General features: G+C 35.6%; 1 protein-coding gene across 4 annotated transcripts in view; it reads right to left on the bottom strand.

The window, feature by feature from the left end:
- Nucleotides 1-17,088, bottom strand: part of KIF2A (kinesin family member 2A) — a 68,050-nt gene that overhangs the window by 28,270 nt on the left and 22,692 nt on the right. For 3 of the 4 annotated variants that reach the window (XM_070357511.1, XM_070357512.1, XM_070357513.1), the window contains exons 2-3: nucleotides 1,278-1,372; nucleotides 767-886 (exon numbers count right to left, since the gene is read on the bottom strand). In XM_070357511.1, coding sequence (XP_070213612.1) covers nucleotides 767-886; nucleotides 1,278-1,372 — 215 coding nt within the window. Of the gene's footprint in view, nucleotides 1-766; nucleotides 887-1,277; nucleotides 1,373-15,781; nucleotides 15,950-17,088 lie in introns of those variants that run through there. The other variant, XM_070357514.1, reaches the window with a different exon arrangement.

Raw genomic sequence — 17,088 nt, 5'->3', positions numbered from 1 at the left:
GTTGATATCAGAATTTTGCTGATATTGTTGAGTTTCTATCATATTATATGTGGGTGCCTATGAATGTCTTCCATGCAAGACAGTGAGCTCCTACGGGGCTAAAATCTTATTAATCTTTGTAGAAGATAAAATCAACAATGTAGTAAAAATTTTTGAACACAAAGAATTGCAGATTTAACAACTGTCAGGGACTATCTGGTTTTTAAAAAGTTGTATTTTGATACAAAGTTTTAACATTGAGACATTTCAATAGAGAAGAGGAATTACTTTAAAATAATTTTAAAATCACATACATTTTTAACTGTTAGGAGGGGCATAGCATGGCTTTAAAATTTATCTTCACAGATAATACAGAAATAGTTAAACTGTCATCTCATTTTTAAAAATAAATCTAAACAGCAGAATTACTATCTGAAAAGACTACTAAAATGGAAATTTATTATGAAAAATAAATTAATCTTTTCTTTATCAAAGTCATATTTATTCACTCAACAAATACTAACAAGCAAAGATTTTGACCACTGTCTTCTAATAAACTACTAGTCTTAGGAAAAATCCTAACCAGTCATGAAATTTCTAGGATCTAGAATTGTGAATTAGATCATTTTTCAATCCTTTAAAGTATGTGTGTGTATATATACATGCAGACGGCAGAAAGAATTAAGGTTTTTCTAAAAGCAAACAAATACATACTCTTCACAGTCCCATTTCAAACAAGAATACACACACACACACACACACACTGCTCTGAATTTGTATCACTAACCTTTACAATTTTGTTTACTTTGGCTGAGGATGTTGGAGGTGGGGGTGTCTCTGGACTGGGCTCAATATCTTCATCTGGTACAAGGTCAGGGTTAAGTGAAAAAATGCTCTCCAGGTCAATCTGTTTTTAAAAAAGCATATATTTTCGGTGAATTTAGACAATCTTTCATTTTCAAATAAATTTACACATAAAGGATAAATGTTAAACAATTTCAGTCTAATGAATAATACTACCTTAAAAATTAAATTACCTAGAATTACAACCAACATATATTTATTTAAAAGACTCTCTCTTAAGGTAGTACTTTGTGGTCTGATTATATGTCTAATTACATGAGATATACAGGAGGTATCTACCTTTCTTTGAGTGAAATTTTTTAATCACTTTGAAAGTTTTTCAAAGAATGATAGCAGATACATGCACTATATTAAACTATATAGTTTTCTGTTTTGTTTCATATTCAGAATCTTGATTTTAAGACTAGAAATAAAGTTTAACCTAGTGATCATACCTCTTTGCCTTTTGTATCTCCATTTTCTATCCACTCAACAGTTACACTTTCGTTATCTTCATTTAAAGATGTTACCATTGCTTGATGTATTCGGCCTAAGTGGGAATAAAATATACACTTTTAAAATGCTACAAATTATGGTATCCCTAAACACTGTCAGAAATAATTTTATAATTTACAAGTTTAAAAGACTATCATACGAGGGATTTGCACAGATTCTTGGGATTGGGGACTGAACTTTGTCTATGGAACCATAAATGAATTTGCCACTTGTCAAGACCAAGAACTCAAGAAACTGGATTAGACTGAAAGTTTTATTTTCAGCATATGTGATAAATGGTTACATGTGGCATGGAATGCCTGAAATTTTATACTGTTACAACAGTTTGAATCCTTAAAGTGTCCTTATTGTAAGCCAACAATGATCCTGAAGAACACATAACAAAAATTCATGAAGCAATTTTTAATACTATATAGATACAAAATACTTTTAACTTAAATTTCACTATCATTCCCTGTACAATTGATCAAATTGTTTAGAAATTATTAGGAAAATGGATCTGAGTCCAAAAAGTTCAGTTATTTTATACATGGGCTCATATAAAAATTAAGTGATGAATACATATAATCTTGTTATAATTTCAAATACTGAAGATTTAGGTATATACTGTCAGCAATATATTGGTGCTTTTTAAAAAACTAAAATATATACTGGAATCTTTCCGCGACAGCATTATGGATCAACGTTAATTTTAACAACTTCATAAGCATTCTATAAAAGGAATACATCATAATTTATTCTTTTACTAAGAAGAATTTAAACTGTTTGCAATTGTTTGCCATTAAAACATGTTGCACTGAGTATAAGTACATAGTATGAATGTTTTCATTCTAGATTTCTAAATTCTAGATTTCTAAATTTCTAGAAGCAGACTGGGTTAAGGAAACTGAAATTTTGATAGTTATTTGAAAATTAGTCTCTATTTATATTCCCACCAATGATGGGGCCTATTCTTCTATATCCTCATCAACACTGAGCATTATCAATTTAAAATATTTTTACCAATATGATAGGTTAGACCTTTAAGCTACTACTTTGTGAGCACATACACATCAAAGATTGGCTCATTTAAAATCTACACTGGTTCATTTAACATTACAAACATACCTATAAAGTAGAGCTTTCTTTCTTTAAAATGAAGATACTGAGATTCACAGTCACACAGCTATTAGTTGGCACATACTTGAACCTCAGTCACATGCAAAAGCACTTGCTATTATCACTATGTTTCTCTACTCTCCTAAGATTAAGCTGACGAGGAAGATGCCTGTGTGGCTTAAATTCCAAGTACCCCTGGAAACACTTATAAACTGTAGCACAGATCCTCAATGCTCACTGTGTACCCAGAAACTCCTAGAGTTTTTTTTTTCTTTTTAATTAAAATGATGAAAAAATAAATAAAATAAAATAAAATGATGTTGGCCTGAGTTTTACCCCAGATAGTATCATTTCTTACCAATTCCACTGCAATCACCTTGGTATAAGTCACCAAGGCCTTAATCTTGGATTATGGCAATTCTCTCCCAACTACTCTCTCTTCTACTGCCTATTCTTTATAGAACAGTCTAAACATTCCTGGTAAAAACCAAGTCAGATTATTCCTTTGCTGAAGACCTTCCAGTGGCTCCCATCTCACACAGAGTAAAAACCAAAGTGCTTCCAATGGCACTTAATGTCCTGAAACAAATACCTACATGATCCGACCCCTCCCCACCTCTGTGACCTCATTCATCCCTGACTACCGTAATCTCCAGTTTTACTGACTGATCTCTGTCTCACACAGTTATTTTCCCTCCCCTCAAAAAGTTCTATACTGGGTCAAGGACTAAAATGTGAAGACAAAAGTAAAAGCAACTGAGTAAATAGTGGTGTCATTTATTCAGATTAAGTGGACAGTAGGGAAGCAAGTCTTGGGAGTGGAGGGAAATGATGAACTGGAAAATACTGAGAGGATTCAAGGGAGAGGCTTTTTAGGGAAATTAGATAACACTCACTGAAATTTGATTTGGACAGAAATTAGGTAAATAACCAGTACAAATAGTATATGTCAGTTGGGTCCTCTGGGAAGCAGATGTTGAGATAGTTTTGAGAACAAAAGGTTTACTGTAAAAGATAAAAGGAGAAGGAAACAGGACTGGTCATGGAAAACTTTCAGACTGTGATGCATTATCTGCAACCTGTAAAAGAAAGGGGACATAAAGCAGGATTGAGCAAAGAAAGTCTCAGATCATGAGGCAGATCTGACAGTCTTGGCCAACCCTTCAGGGAGCTCCAGAGCAAAGACTGACCATTAAAGGAGTCCCACAGAGGGCCAAAATGGAAATGCTCTAGTACTCACGCCATGCCCAGTCACTAGCTGGAGGATTCCCAGGAAACGTAAAGGCCTCAGCTCAAAAGCCAAGGAGGCTTAAAGATATTAATAGCTGAGGCTATCAGCTAACTATTCTCCCTGAAGCGGAAGAAGTTCCCCTAAGAGGAGCTACCAAGGCTTGCATCAAGCCCCGAATTTATCATCATCTCTGAATTTATCACCATCTCTGTAGGAGCCTGAGACCCAGCAGCCACTCTTCCCCCACTCATCACCTTTAGCAGCCTCCAACCATAATTCCACTAGTAGGGCCAAGAAGATTATTGCTATAAAGGTTATCATAACACATTGATAACAATTTCCTCAATAGGAAAGGACCCCAAAGAAGATGTATCTGAGCACTGAACTACCATAAAGAATAGCACCCAGCAGGAAACGGAGAGGCTGTGCTTGAGGTTGTTGAAGAGCAGTACAGATAGGGATCTCCATGCAACTCCCAACAGAATTATCACATTAATGAGACTAGGGAAAAGCATGTGAATGCTTCAAAAGGCAAGACCAACATCACCATTCTTTTTTGGGGGTGTGGCAGTGGGTCTTGGCTGCTACACAGGCTTTTCTCTAGCTGTGGTGAGGAAGCTACTCTAGTTGTGGTGGCTTCTCTTGTTGTAGAGGATGGGCTCTAGGCATGCAGGCTCCATAGTTGCAGCTCCTGGGCTTAGTAGCCCCTTGGCATGTGGAATCTTCTCTCAGCTCAGTTGTGTCAGATACTTTGTGACCAAATGGACTGCAGCATGCCAGGCTTCCCTGACCATCACCAACTCCTGGAGTTTACTCAAATTCATTCATGTCCATTGAGTCGGTGATGCCATCCAACCATCTCATCCTCTGTCATCCCCTTCTCCCGCCTTCAATTTTTCCCAGCATCAGGGTCATTTCTAGTGAGTCAGTTCTTCCCATCAGGTGGCCAAAGTACTGGAGTTTCAGCGTCACCATCAGTCCTTCCAATGAATATTCAGGACATTTCCTTTAGAGTGGACTGGTTGGATATCCTTGCAGTCCAAGGGACTCTCAAGAGTCTTCTCCAACACCACAGTTCAAAAGCATCAATTCTTCAGCGCTCAGCTTCTTTATAGTCCAACTCTCACATCCATACATGACTACTGGAGAAACCATAGCTCTGACTAGACAGACATTTGTTAGCAAAGTAATGTCTCTGCTTTTTAATAACTTTTCTTCCAAGTAGCAAGCGTCTTTTAATTTCATGGCTGCAGTCACCAACTGCAGTGATTTTGGAGCCCAAGAAAATAAAGTCTCTCATTGTTTCTACTGTTTCCCCATCTATTTGCCATGAAGTGATGGGACCAGATGCCATGATCTTAGTTTTCTGAATGTTGAGCTTTAAGCCAACTTTTTCACTTTCATCAAGAGGCTCTTTAGTTCTTCTTCGCTTTCTGCCATAAGGGTGGTGTCATCTGCATATCTGAGGTTACTGATATTTCTCCTGGCAATCTTGATTCCAGCTTGTGCTTCATCCAGTCCAGCATTTCACATGATGTACTCTGCATAGAAGTTAAATAAGTATGGTGACAATATACAGCCTTGACGTACGCCTTTCCCTATTTGGAACCAGCCTGTTGTTCCTTGTCCACTTCTCACTGTTGCTTCTTGTCCTGCATACAGATTTCTCAGGAGGAAGGTCAGGTGGTCTGGTATTCCCATCTCTTGAAGAATTTTCCACAGTTTGTTGTGATCCACACAGTCAAAGGCTTTGACGTAGTCAATAAAGCAGATGTTTCTGTGGAACTCTCTTGCTTTTTCGATGATCCAACAGATATTGGCAATTTCATCTCTGGTTCCCCTGCCTTTTCTAAATCCAGCTTGAAAATCTTGAAGTTCTCAGTTCCTGTACTGTTGAAGCCTAGCTTGGAGAATTTTGAGCATTACTTTACTAGCATGTCAGATGAGTGCAAATGGGTGGTAGTTTGAACATTCTTTGGCATTGCCTTTCTTTGGGATTGGAATGAAAACAGACCTTTTCCAGTCCTGTGGCCAACTGCTGAGTTTTCCAAATTTGCTGGTATGCTGAGTGCAGTACTTTAACAGCATTATCTTTTAAGATTTGAAAAAGCTCAGCTGGAATTCCATCACCTCCACTAGCTTTGCTTGTTGTGATACTTTCTAAGGCCCACTTGACTTCACATTCCAGGATGTCTGGTTCTAGGTGAGTGATCACACCATTGTGCTTATCTGGGTCGTGAAGATTTTTTTGTATAGTTCTTCTGTATAATCTTGCCACCTCTTCTTAATATTTCTACTTCTGTTAGGTCCATGCCATTTCTGTCCTTTATTGTGCCCATCTGCATGAAATGTTCCTTGGTATCTCTAATTTTCTTGAAGAGATCTCTAGTCTCTCCCATTCTATTGTTTTCCTCTATTTCTTTGCATTGATCACTTAGGAAGGCATTCTTATCCCTCCTTGCTATTCTTTGGAACTCTGCATTCAGATGGGTATATCTTTCCTTTTCTCCTTTGCCTTTAGCTTCTCTTCTTTTCTCAGCTATTTGTAAGGCCTCCTTAGACAACCATTTTGCCTTTTTGCATTTCTTTTTTGGGGGGATGGTTTTGATCATGGCCTCCTATACAATGTTACGAACCTCCAACCACAGTTCTTCAGGCACTCTATCTATCTATCAGATTTAATCCCTGAATCTATTTGTTATTTCCACTGTATAATCGTAAGGGATTTGATTTAGGTAATAACTGAATGGTCTAGTGGTTTTCTCTACTTTCCTCAATTTAAGTCTGAATTTTGCAATGAGAAATACCTTTTCTAGAACCTGTGACAATCTTCCCATGTGGCCCTCCATGTGACCATCCCATTTCTCTGGTTTGAAAATATTCCTATACTCTATCCCAAATTGTCATTTGACTCTGATTCCCCAACGACTTGTAACTTTTAAGCTCTATCACACTCACATCTACACTTTAACACACTTTAACACATAATAGAGCAAACACCTGTGTATAAGGCAGGTTAAGAATCAATACCTTTGAAACCTCATATCCCCCTACTCCACCCCCCACCCCAGTGAAACTCCTCCTTCCTTCCCCCTCCATCTGAAGTAACCAAAACTCTGATATCTGAGATAATTATACTGTGGCTTTTCTTTATAGTTTTTTCACTTATAAATGTAACACCCACAACAACCTAAAGTTGGCCTATTTTTAAACTGTACATAAATGGACACTACTTTTAAAACTTCTTTCTTTTGCATAACATTTTTTCCCCAAGATTCACTTATGTCACTGTTGACTCATTTCAGTTCACTTCAGTCGCTCAGTCGTGTCTGACTCTTTGCGACCCCATAAACAGCAGCACACCAAGCCTCCCTTTATGTCCACTCATTTTCACTATATATGAATATGCCAAAATTTATTCTGTTGATGGACATCTATTTTTATGGTTCTACTGTTAGGACTGGTGCTGCAGGCATTCCTACATAGGTGTACTGATACAAATATACAAGTATTCTGAACATACAATGAGAAGAAATACAGAGTAAAAACATCTATAGCTTTACCAGTTAGTGTTATGATGTTTCTTACAGTGGCTGTACCTGTAAAGATTTGTAACCCCACTAGCAATTACTTCATAGTCAAATTAATACTTAAAATATTTGTCAGATTTAATATATCACACTGCGGTTCTAATTTCTCTAACTTAATGAGGTTATGCCTATTTTGAGTTCATTGGGCATTCAGGCCTTTCACGTGTTTTAAAAAAATTTTTTTAACTACTTCTCTACAGAAATTCGCTATGTATTTCCTTGGTAATAATCTTCTGTTACATAGGTAACAAACACTTCCTCCAAAGTTGTGGCTTATCTTTTCACTTTTTTTTAATGTGTCTTTTGATGAACTAGATGAGTTTTAATTTCAATGTAGTCATATATATATATATTTCTCAATTATGGGTTTTTATGTCAAAAAATTCTTCCTGAGACTCAGGTCATTAAGAAAGTTTCTTATATTTTCTTCTGATGTTTTACGGGACTCACATGGAATTCTTTTCAATACTCTGTAATGATCAATATGGGAAAAGAATCTAAAGAGAATATATATATAACAGATACACTTTGCAACAGAGCAGAAACAAATGCAACATTGTAAATTAACTACACTCTAATAAAAATGTTTTTAAAAATGAAATTTTACAAAGCCTTTTATATTCAAGGCTATAATCCACTGTTATTTTGATCTCTGTGTATGGTAACACAATTTCCAGTTTTCCCCCATGAAAAACAAATTTCTCCAGTGCTATTTCCTGAAAAGCCCTTCCTTCTACTTATCTGCAAAACTATCCATCAAATTCCAGCATTCACACAAGTCTATTTCTTTACTCCTGGATCAAAACTACTTTGTCTTATTACTTTTATAGCTTTGCAATGAATCTTGCTATCTGGTAAAGTAAGAGCTTATTTTACCAGATATTCTTAAAGTTTCTTTGGGTCTTCTTAAGACTTTTGCAGATCTGTATACATTTTAGAATCAGCTTGTCAAGTTCCAAAAATAAAAAAAATTAGCAAAAAAAAAAAAAAAAACCACCTGTTAAGATTCTGATTAGAATTGCACTGAATATTTTGTTTTAGACTTTTACATCATTTATCAAGCTTAATACTGACCAGAAGTTTTTCCTTCTCATACCAACCTTATTCTGGAATACTTCATATAAAACAATAATTATTTGAAACTTGAGTGTTTGGTGGATACTGGTTAAAGTCACTTTGGTTTAGGGTTTTATTTGTGAGAAGACTCAATTTCCTTAATATAAGATTGCTGTAGTTTTCTATGATTGTTTTTGATAATTATATTTTTAAGGTTCCACATTTGGGGCACACAGTTGTTCATAATTATGTTGAATGCCTGTGGTATCTGTAATAATAATCACTTTTTATTCCTATTTTTTCAACTTTTTTCCTTGATAAATCATCTGAGATTTGTCAATTTTGTCTTTCCCAAGAATAACACTTGTTTGCTGAGCCCCTTTATTATATGTTATTAAATACTTAATTATTGCTTTTAGTCCTTATTTCTTATTTTCAACTTACTTTGGGTATTTTTTCTTAAATTCTTAAGGTGGATGCTTAGTTCAATCATCTTTATCTTTTTTTTCTTTATAAGCAAATAAAGCTAAACATTTCTCTCCAAGGGCAGCTTTAGCAGCATCTTAAAAATTTTCATAGGTAGTATTTTTGTTATTGTTCAAACTCTTTTCTAATTTTCTTTATGATTCTTTGACTCTCAGTAATCCTGTTGTGAGATCCATCACCAATCAGAACAGACAAAGCCACAAGTAATCGGTCTGATTTACCCAGTGCATGGTGGCTGAGGAGTGCCCTTGTATTTCTACCTTAATTAGACTGGATTGCCTCCCTTGGAGGAAAATTTCCTTTAAAACTAGCTCTGGGGAGCAAATCACCAGGAATTTTTTTTTTTTTAATCAGCATCTTTAAAGAGGAGTCATAAGTCTTTGTCTTCAAACAGTGAACCTGACTCTGATTCTTTTTTTTGGTCCCCCATCATCCTTCAGAATCAAACTTTAGCTACCTACCCTTGCCTGAAATCCCACAGACAGAGGATCCTGGCAGGCTGTATATAGTCCATGGGGTCACAAGAGCTGGAGACAACTTAGCGACTAAGCCACCACCACCAGCACCACCTGCTCAGCCTCACTCATCCCTTAGTATTTCTGATCCATGGTGATACCTTGTTCTTGAGCTCAGCTATGTCTTTTTAAAGGTCTTCTCATATCTGGGGTATACGGATGCCAGTACATGAATTTTATTCTACTATTTTGACCAGAAGTGTCAATCCATCTTTAAGTCATATTTCATATTCACAGAAAATGAAAGTTAGATTTGAAAGCTATTAAGTTCACACTAATATTAAAATCAATACTATTATGTAAATCAATAACTCTTACAGTTCCAAAACACTACTTTTTAAAATTTAATAATCTAGAGACGGATTTTAAAGTTTTCAGCATTACTTCAACCTACTTATAAAAATAAATTACAGTGTAGAAAATGTCATCTGTTGAGAGAGAAGTTAAAAAAATAGTTGCAAAGTTCTGACAAAAACAGGGAAATCCTGCAAATGTCTTTCCAATCATTTTCCCATGAAAACACCTCTTGGTTTTTAATACCCAAACTTCAAAAAATTATTTCTCAATGTAAGATATTTTGGCCAGTGTTTAAATAGGAGGTTTATATCTGTACATGCCAAAACTTAATTTGCATTTTAAACAAGAATGTGCAAGGAAATGTTCTTGAGTTACATTCCAAATATAACTGATAGATGGTCAGAATCACAATAAAAAAGCACACCAAGTATCAAAGTGATACAAAACATGGGCGTGATACTCAGTGTCAGCTACTTTCTGACATGGTGTGCTTGTCCTAAATGTATTTCCACAGCCTTTTATATTTATTTACTCCACTCCAGTACTCTTGCGTGGAAAATCCCATGGATGGAGCAGCCTGGAAGGCTGCGGTCCATGGGGTCACTGAGGGTTGGACAAGACTGAGCGACTTCACTTTCACTTTTCACTTTCACGCATTGAAGAAAGAAATGGCAACTTACTCCAGTGTTCTTGCCTGGAGAATCCCAGGGACGGGGGAGCCTGGTGGGCTGCTGCCTACGGGGTCGCACAGAGTCGGACACGACTGAAGCGACTTAGCAGCAGCAGCAGTCCTTGTTTGGCCCAGTGCTGAATGAGGTCCCAAACATTTAAGAAAATGTTGAAAGGAAACAGTGAGGACAGGGAAACAGCAATTATAATAGAAGAAAAGATTTTACTGTATATGTAATGGATTTGGGTCGCAAAGAGTCGGACACGACTGAGCAACTGAACTGAAAGAATGGATTTGGTACCCTTATTTATTGTTTGTTAATCGTAACAGCAGAGAAGGCAATGGCACCCCACTCCAGCACTCTTGCCTGGAAAATCCCACGGACGGAGGAGCCTGGTGGGCTGCAGTCCATGGGGTCGGTAGACTCAGACACAACCGAGCGACTTCACTTTCACTTTTCACTTTCATGCATTGGAGAAGGAAATGGCAACCCACTCCAGTGTTCTTGCCTGGAGAATTCCAGGGACGGGGAGGCCTGGTGGGCTGCTGTCTATGGGGTGGCACAGAGTCGGACACGACTGAAGCAACTTAGGAGCAGCAGCAGCAGCAGCAAACGTAACAGTATCTTATATGCAGGTGGATTTATAATGTCAGTTACTTTTTTTTTTTTAATGATATTACGTGGCAAACAGAATCTTAGTTTCTGCAATCAGGGATAGAACCCGCGTCCCCTGCATTGGAAGTGCAGAGATTTAACCACTGGGCCATGAGCAAGTCCTAGTCTGAGTTGATGATTAACACTGCAATTTTTTCCTATTTATAATAAAGGCAGATAGATTTCCAGACAGCATTTTCTACACAAAATATCTGACTTTTAGAAACAGATTACTGACCTCAGTGGGAGATGAATGCATGGTTTAAAAAGAGATCTTCTTGGTTTCTACTATTGAGAACTAACAGAGTTTTAAATATAATTAAATCACATAAGAACTATCATAACTATAAGAAGGAAAAAATAGTCCATATTTTTATTTTTAACCTAAAAATTGACAATTTCATATGGTTAAACCTAAGAGAAATGTAAATTTCACCCCAAATATAGATGTCAGAATAATTTACAAAAGTATTATTTACTAAGTCAAGTAATGTAAATAGAGAAAAATTTTGAATTTGTAATTTTTATTTCAAAGTTTTATGTTTAGTTCATTTTAAGAAATATCTGTACATCATTTTAAGCCTCAACTTTCTGTCATGGAGAAATAAAAGGGGAAAAGTTCAGCTCTCAATTTTTAAAAATCTGTTAGTAAATATGAAGACAAATGATTTTTTAAAAAAGAAAAAACCTGCAAAGGAACAGAAGAACAAACACCTGAATTCAAGCCACCTTTGCCCCAGTGATGAAAAAATAACAAACATATGAATTCTACATTTCAGGATTTTCTAATCTTTAAAATTAAGATGGTTACTTAAGGTTGCTATTGGTATTATTTAATTTGCCATAAAACCTCATATATTTATTTATCAAAAACAAGTTTTACATGTTGACAATTGCCTTTTGGTCGTTGAAAACAGGATCCTATTATATGTAGTTCACAGCTGAATTCACAGCAGCTGTGAGGCTAAGAAATGCCAGCAACCAATTAGGCTGGCATAAACCTTGTCTAGCATATAAAGTATAATTTGGTTGCAAATGCAGAAGGCAAGAGCTAAAATAAAACATCCAAGAATACTAATAAAATATCATTACAAGTATGTAAATGTATGAATATTTAAAATGCTAACAAATATACATATATTATTAAAAGGATACAGTGGTAGAACGTAAGGAAAATTATGAAAAAGCGACAATTCAAACCCATGCTTTAAAAAAAAAAAGTTGCAGCTGTTTTTGACATACCTAGGATTACAAACTCCATGCTTTTTTTTTCCTATTTCTAATTACCCTAATCACAGAGTTTGATTACATGAGTATACATGCAACAAGTCTTTCAAGTAAACATCATTTTTATCAGTCCATCTTGAGCTGTTTATGTGAAATTTTCTTTTCATATTTCTAAAGTAGTAAGATGCAAATAAACATTTCAAAACTAAACATGAAAGAATAACACAACTAAAATGATTAGTAGAAATAAAACTTGCATGGTAATGGTTTACAATGGCAACTGACAAACCCTTAAAAGTTAATATCTATTTTTGTTTAAAGTTTGATAAATTTAAAAACATGACAAAAATCAATGCTTTATAAATATCATTAGTTAAAAATATTTTAAAAACATTTTACACAAATTTTGGATAAACTAGTAGTCACTGATCATTCATGTGAAAATGAAAGGAAAACAAATCTGGCTTATATGCTAATAATTTTAAATAAATAGTGCTCCAGTATATCTATTCTTGGTAAAACATCTAGTAACCTCCTCAGTTTTCAATAGAACACCACTGCATAATTTGAAAGGCTCTTCTTTTTACACTGACTTTTCAAAAAATGGTAATAGAAACTATCTACTCTCTGCAAGCAGGGACTAAAGTATAAATATCCATACCAGGAAAATCAAAAAATTAAATATTGCTCTGAATCATAAAATCACACATTCATAACAAGTGCTGGGCATAATATTGTTTCCAGACGATGAGTAAAATGCATATGCTTACTCAATTCAAAGTAGTTGGTAAATAAATATTTGAAAGAAGCACTTTCTTCCAAGTCAGTTCCTAACAGAAGAGAATCCTGATAAATTTTCTTATAACACATTAAATCCAAAACATTCGAAGCCTCGTATCATGTGATTAAAATCTGTCTTAAACAGGTTTCTTATTATTTCTAAATTTTGTACAAAATATTGATTCCAGTACAATAAATCACCTGTATGTTCAGCTAAAAGAACCAGTGCCAGCGTAGAATGCAAATCTGAGTGCATCTTTTCAAGTAGAATCATAGCAAAACATGTCATGTTAATTAACTTTTGTTATCTAAGGAGATTTGTTTTAAAGCTGTCTTTTAAAACATACAATTCCTTTCTTCAACTTATTAAAAAGATGCTCTTTCAGGAACATAATGATATTTCAATGGGAGAAAACTGGGAAAAACTGAGATTTCCAAAGTGCTGCTTTAAAATAGAAAGACTAGATTTGACAAAGGATGTTACTATGAGCACTATTTAGAAAAATGTTAAATGCAAATATCCATACATTATTTTTTATCTTGCCAGCTACTGCAAAGCTATTGATAAATTATTTATATTCTCTCCAACAGTAGATGTCAATCTGTTCCTAGATGCCACCAACCAATAAATGAGGACAGAAAAAAAAATCTGGTGATTTTTCAGGGATCATTATAGCAGATCCAGTAGAAGTCAAACTCCCAAACTCTGATATCTAGGTTTCCTAAGCTAATCTAAGCAGTGATGAAAAGAATCCTTAATGAGGACTATGCAAGCATCACACCTTCTTCAGCAGCTTTGGGGGAACAAGGAGCCATTAGAGAAAGGCACAAATAAAGCCTCAGCTGACACTGCGACAGAGCTGCTGCTGTTCAGTGAATCCCTGGGGAATGTGACTTTGCCAAACATAGGGACCTTTTTGTTGTGGTTTATCACATTTAAGATGTTACTGTTTATAACTAAATTCAAAAGTTCTAGCATTTCCTTTCTTAGACTTTAAACACAAAGCTGGAATTCTGACACAATTTTAAACACAAAATTGTGTTTACCCAACAAAATTTGTGTTACCCAAAGCTGTAGCTTTGAAAAATGGGAATGGTACAGCTAAGAATTTTCATACAGAAAATAACAACTTAAAAATGGGACAAACCTCATTTAATTGTAAACAAACTACAAAATTTGCACTTCTTACCTCATCTGTCCATTGTTTTTGAGAAGGCATGTGAAAATTCAACACTGCTCAGTTTCTCTGGGCTGATAGGGAACTTCAAATCTTGTTGGGTTTTTATGGAAATGCTTGAAACACACTGCACACTAACAATTTGGGTAAAATGATCATTTAGAAGAGCCCACCGTGCAGATTTTTAGGAAATTTCCATCCATTTTTATCCACAAGGATAATAATAAAAATGTCACAAAGGGGCCATGACTCCATTAAATAGTATTAAATCACTGCAGTTTTCTAACATTATGTATGCTGCATATTTGGGGTTGGGGGAAGAGAGGGTTAAAAAAGTGTCCAAAACCATTAATAAAGAAAACATAAAAACTGAATTTCTAAAATCACAATAATTTACCTGATTATGATGCTAACTGAACTAGTGAAAATTTAAACAAACAAACCTTGGAAAACTGCATTAAATAAAGGCTTGGAGTATATTAACTAATGTTGAATAACTAAATAAATCTCAACACATTTTAATGAAAGGTCATTCGCATAGGTGACAATATCCAAAATACATCCTTCTTCATTTGTTTATAACAATAAAAGATTTGTGAAGTTTTAAAAGTAGCGGTGTTAAAACAACATGTTGCTGATAGTTCAAAATTTTTCAGGATATGTGCTCCCAAAGCAAGCACTAATCCAAAGCTATGAAGAACTACTTTCATAGATATCTGCTGCATATATTGAGCAATGCTACCTAATTGCTCCCTGACTTAAATTCCGATTTACTCAAAAGGGAATTCCATGCCAATATAGCTGCATTAGTCTGTGAACTTTTTGTATCTACATAGACATATCATCTTCTCTCATGCTTAACTACACTCTAACAAGAGCTAGGGATATTCTTGGATGCTTTTCAACAGTTTTCAAAAGCAGTAACCCAGGCAATGGAGATTTGTACATGTATTTATTAACAGATTTAAACAACTAAGACAGCTGCTGAAAACATTATAAAATGTTTGACCATCTCTATAGTTTTTCACCTATACTCCTAACTTTCATTAGGGAATTTAAGGTGATGAGTCACCTGAATTCAGGTGATGGAGTGCAATAAGTGCTTTGCAGATGTGATAATGTGAACACCAAGCGGACTCAAGCAGACTGGTAACTTTACAATCTTAAAAAAAGCAAAAAACACACACAAAAAACACCTGTCACCCTGCCAAAAACCCCAAAACAAAAATACCACCAAACCTCTCACGGATAAAAAGAGGCTAAACAATCTGAATATTCCACTAGGAGGCAAATCTTACGTGATTCTTGTAACACTTAGAAGAGAAAACTTGCTACTGGCTCTAGAAACAGTAATACACGCCAACACTAGAAGAGAATGTGGGAAATACCTATCCAAGACAAATAATGGTATCTAACTTAAACATTAAAAACGGCTACAGATGTAATAGAAAGCTTAATTGAAAATGCCAAGCCTTTATTAAATTACTCATCACTGAAAATGAACCAGTTTAATTTTAAAACAGTCACATTCTTAACCACTATACAAAAAAGTGTTCTTTGGTGCAACACTGTCTTGCTGTGGTTTTAAACAGTGGTCCAGACTCAGAATGTCACCCATAGATCCTCTGCTATGGACTGAATTGTGTTCCCCATGCCCCACCTTCAAATTCACACGTTGAAGTTCTAAATCCCAATGAGATGGTATTTGGAGATGGTGTCTTTGGAAGGTAATGAGGGTTAGATGAGGTCCGAGGGCAGGGTCCTGATGTTAGGAGGATGTGTGGTTTTGCAAAGGGTTAAGGGGAGATGTTCCCTCACCACCATATGAGGACACAGTGAAAAGGCCGCCACCTGCAAGACAGGAAGAAGACCCTTACCAGGAATCCAATCGGCCAGCACCTTAATCTTGGTTGGATTTTCCAGCTTCAAGGAGTGTGAGAAATAAATAACTTGTTTAGGCCACCCACTCTATGGTATTTTGTTATAGCAGCCCATGCAGACTAATATATCCTCTTTCAAATGGTAAAAGACATAATCAGGCAGTACGAATGCAAAGATAAATAAGGCCCATTCTCTGCTCTGTGCCAAAATCTCAATCTCTAGTTGCAATGTCACTACTTCCTCCAGAAATCTGTCATCACAATCTCTGCTCCACTCTACCTATGGAAGCCTATGATGGTAGTGGCTCTGATCCAAGGAAATGTCTACTCTCAATGCCTGGTCGATGGAGATTAAGAACACAGATAATCACTCCTTTAAACTCCTTTACCAGTAAGGTAAAATGTGGAATAGTAAATTCGGTGTGGCCAGAGTAAAAGGTATATAAAGAAAAGTAGAGTCATAGAAGAACATAACACATAAACACAGTATATGTAGTATTAAAATACCATGGCAAAGCATGACTAGGTGTGGGGAAAAAAATCTAAAATGGCTCTTTGGAGAGGAACAATAATGAAAAAACTATCAAATAATGATAGTATTTGAAAAACACTAATATAGATAGTATTTAAGGCAGGGAAAGCAGACATGACTACCAGAAGAACAAAGGTAGATGTCTATAGATCTTCAATGCATAGAGTCAAGGACATAATGAGATACCAGCAAAGGAGACCAAGAAGTTGCCAGAGACTTTCTCCAAAGCCTTTGCTCTGTCCACCCAGCTAAGCTGCCTCTGAGTGTAGCCGCTGAAAAATCTCTACATTTCCTAACTTAGCCAGAGAGCTGAGTCCAATGATTTTTTTAGGTCCTTTACTATGCTCAGCTTTTAGAAAGATGTAAGTGAAAAAAGCACAGGCATTTGTTTTTTGAAATCAATGAGGTACTACCAGATATAAGGTTATAAGAGTGGTAAAAAATTGTCAGAAAAAAAAAAAAAAAAAAATCCAAAGAATAAAGTTCTAAAAGTCAAGTTAAGAAGGTATTTCAAGGATGAGAGAATGAGTCAGCTGTGTCAAATGCTGTCAGATC

The sequence above is a fragment of the Bos mutus genome, chromosome 20 (genome assembly GCF_027580195.1).
Source record: "Bos mutus isolate GX-2022 chromosome 20, NWIPB_WYAK_1.1, whole genome shotgun sequence".
NCBI classification, from domain to species: domain Eukaryota; kingdom Metazoa; phylum Chordata; class Mammalia; order Artiodactyla; family Bovidae; genus Bos; species Bos mutus.
Note: the sequence above shows the minus strand (reverse complement) of the source record. Positions and strands in the feature narration are given on the sequence as shown.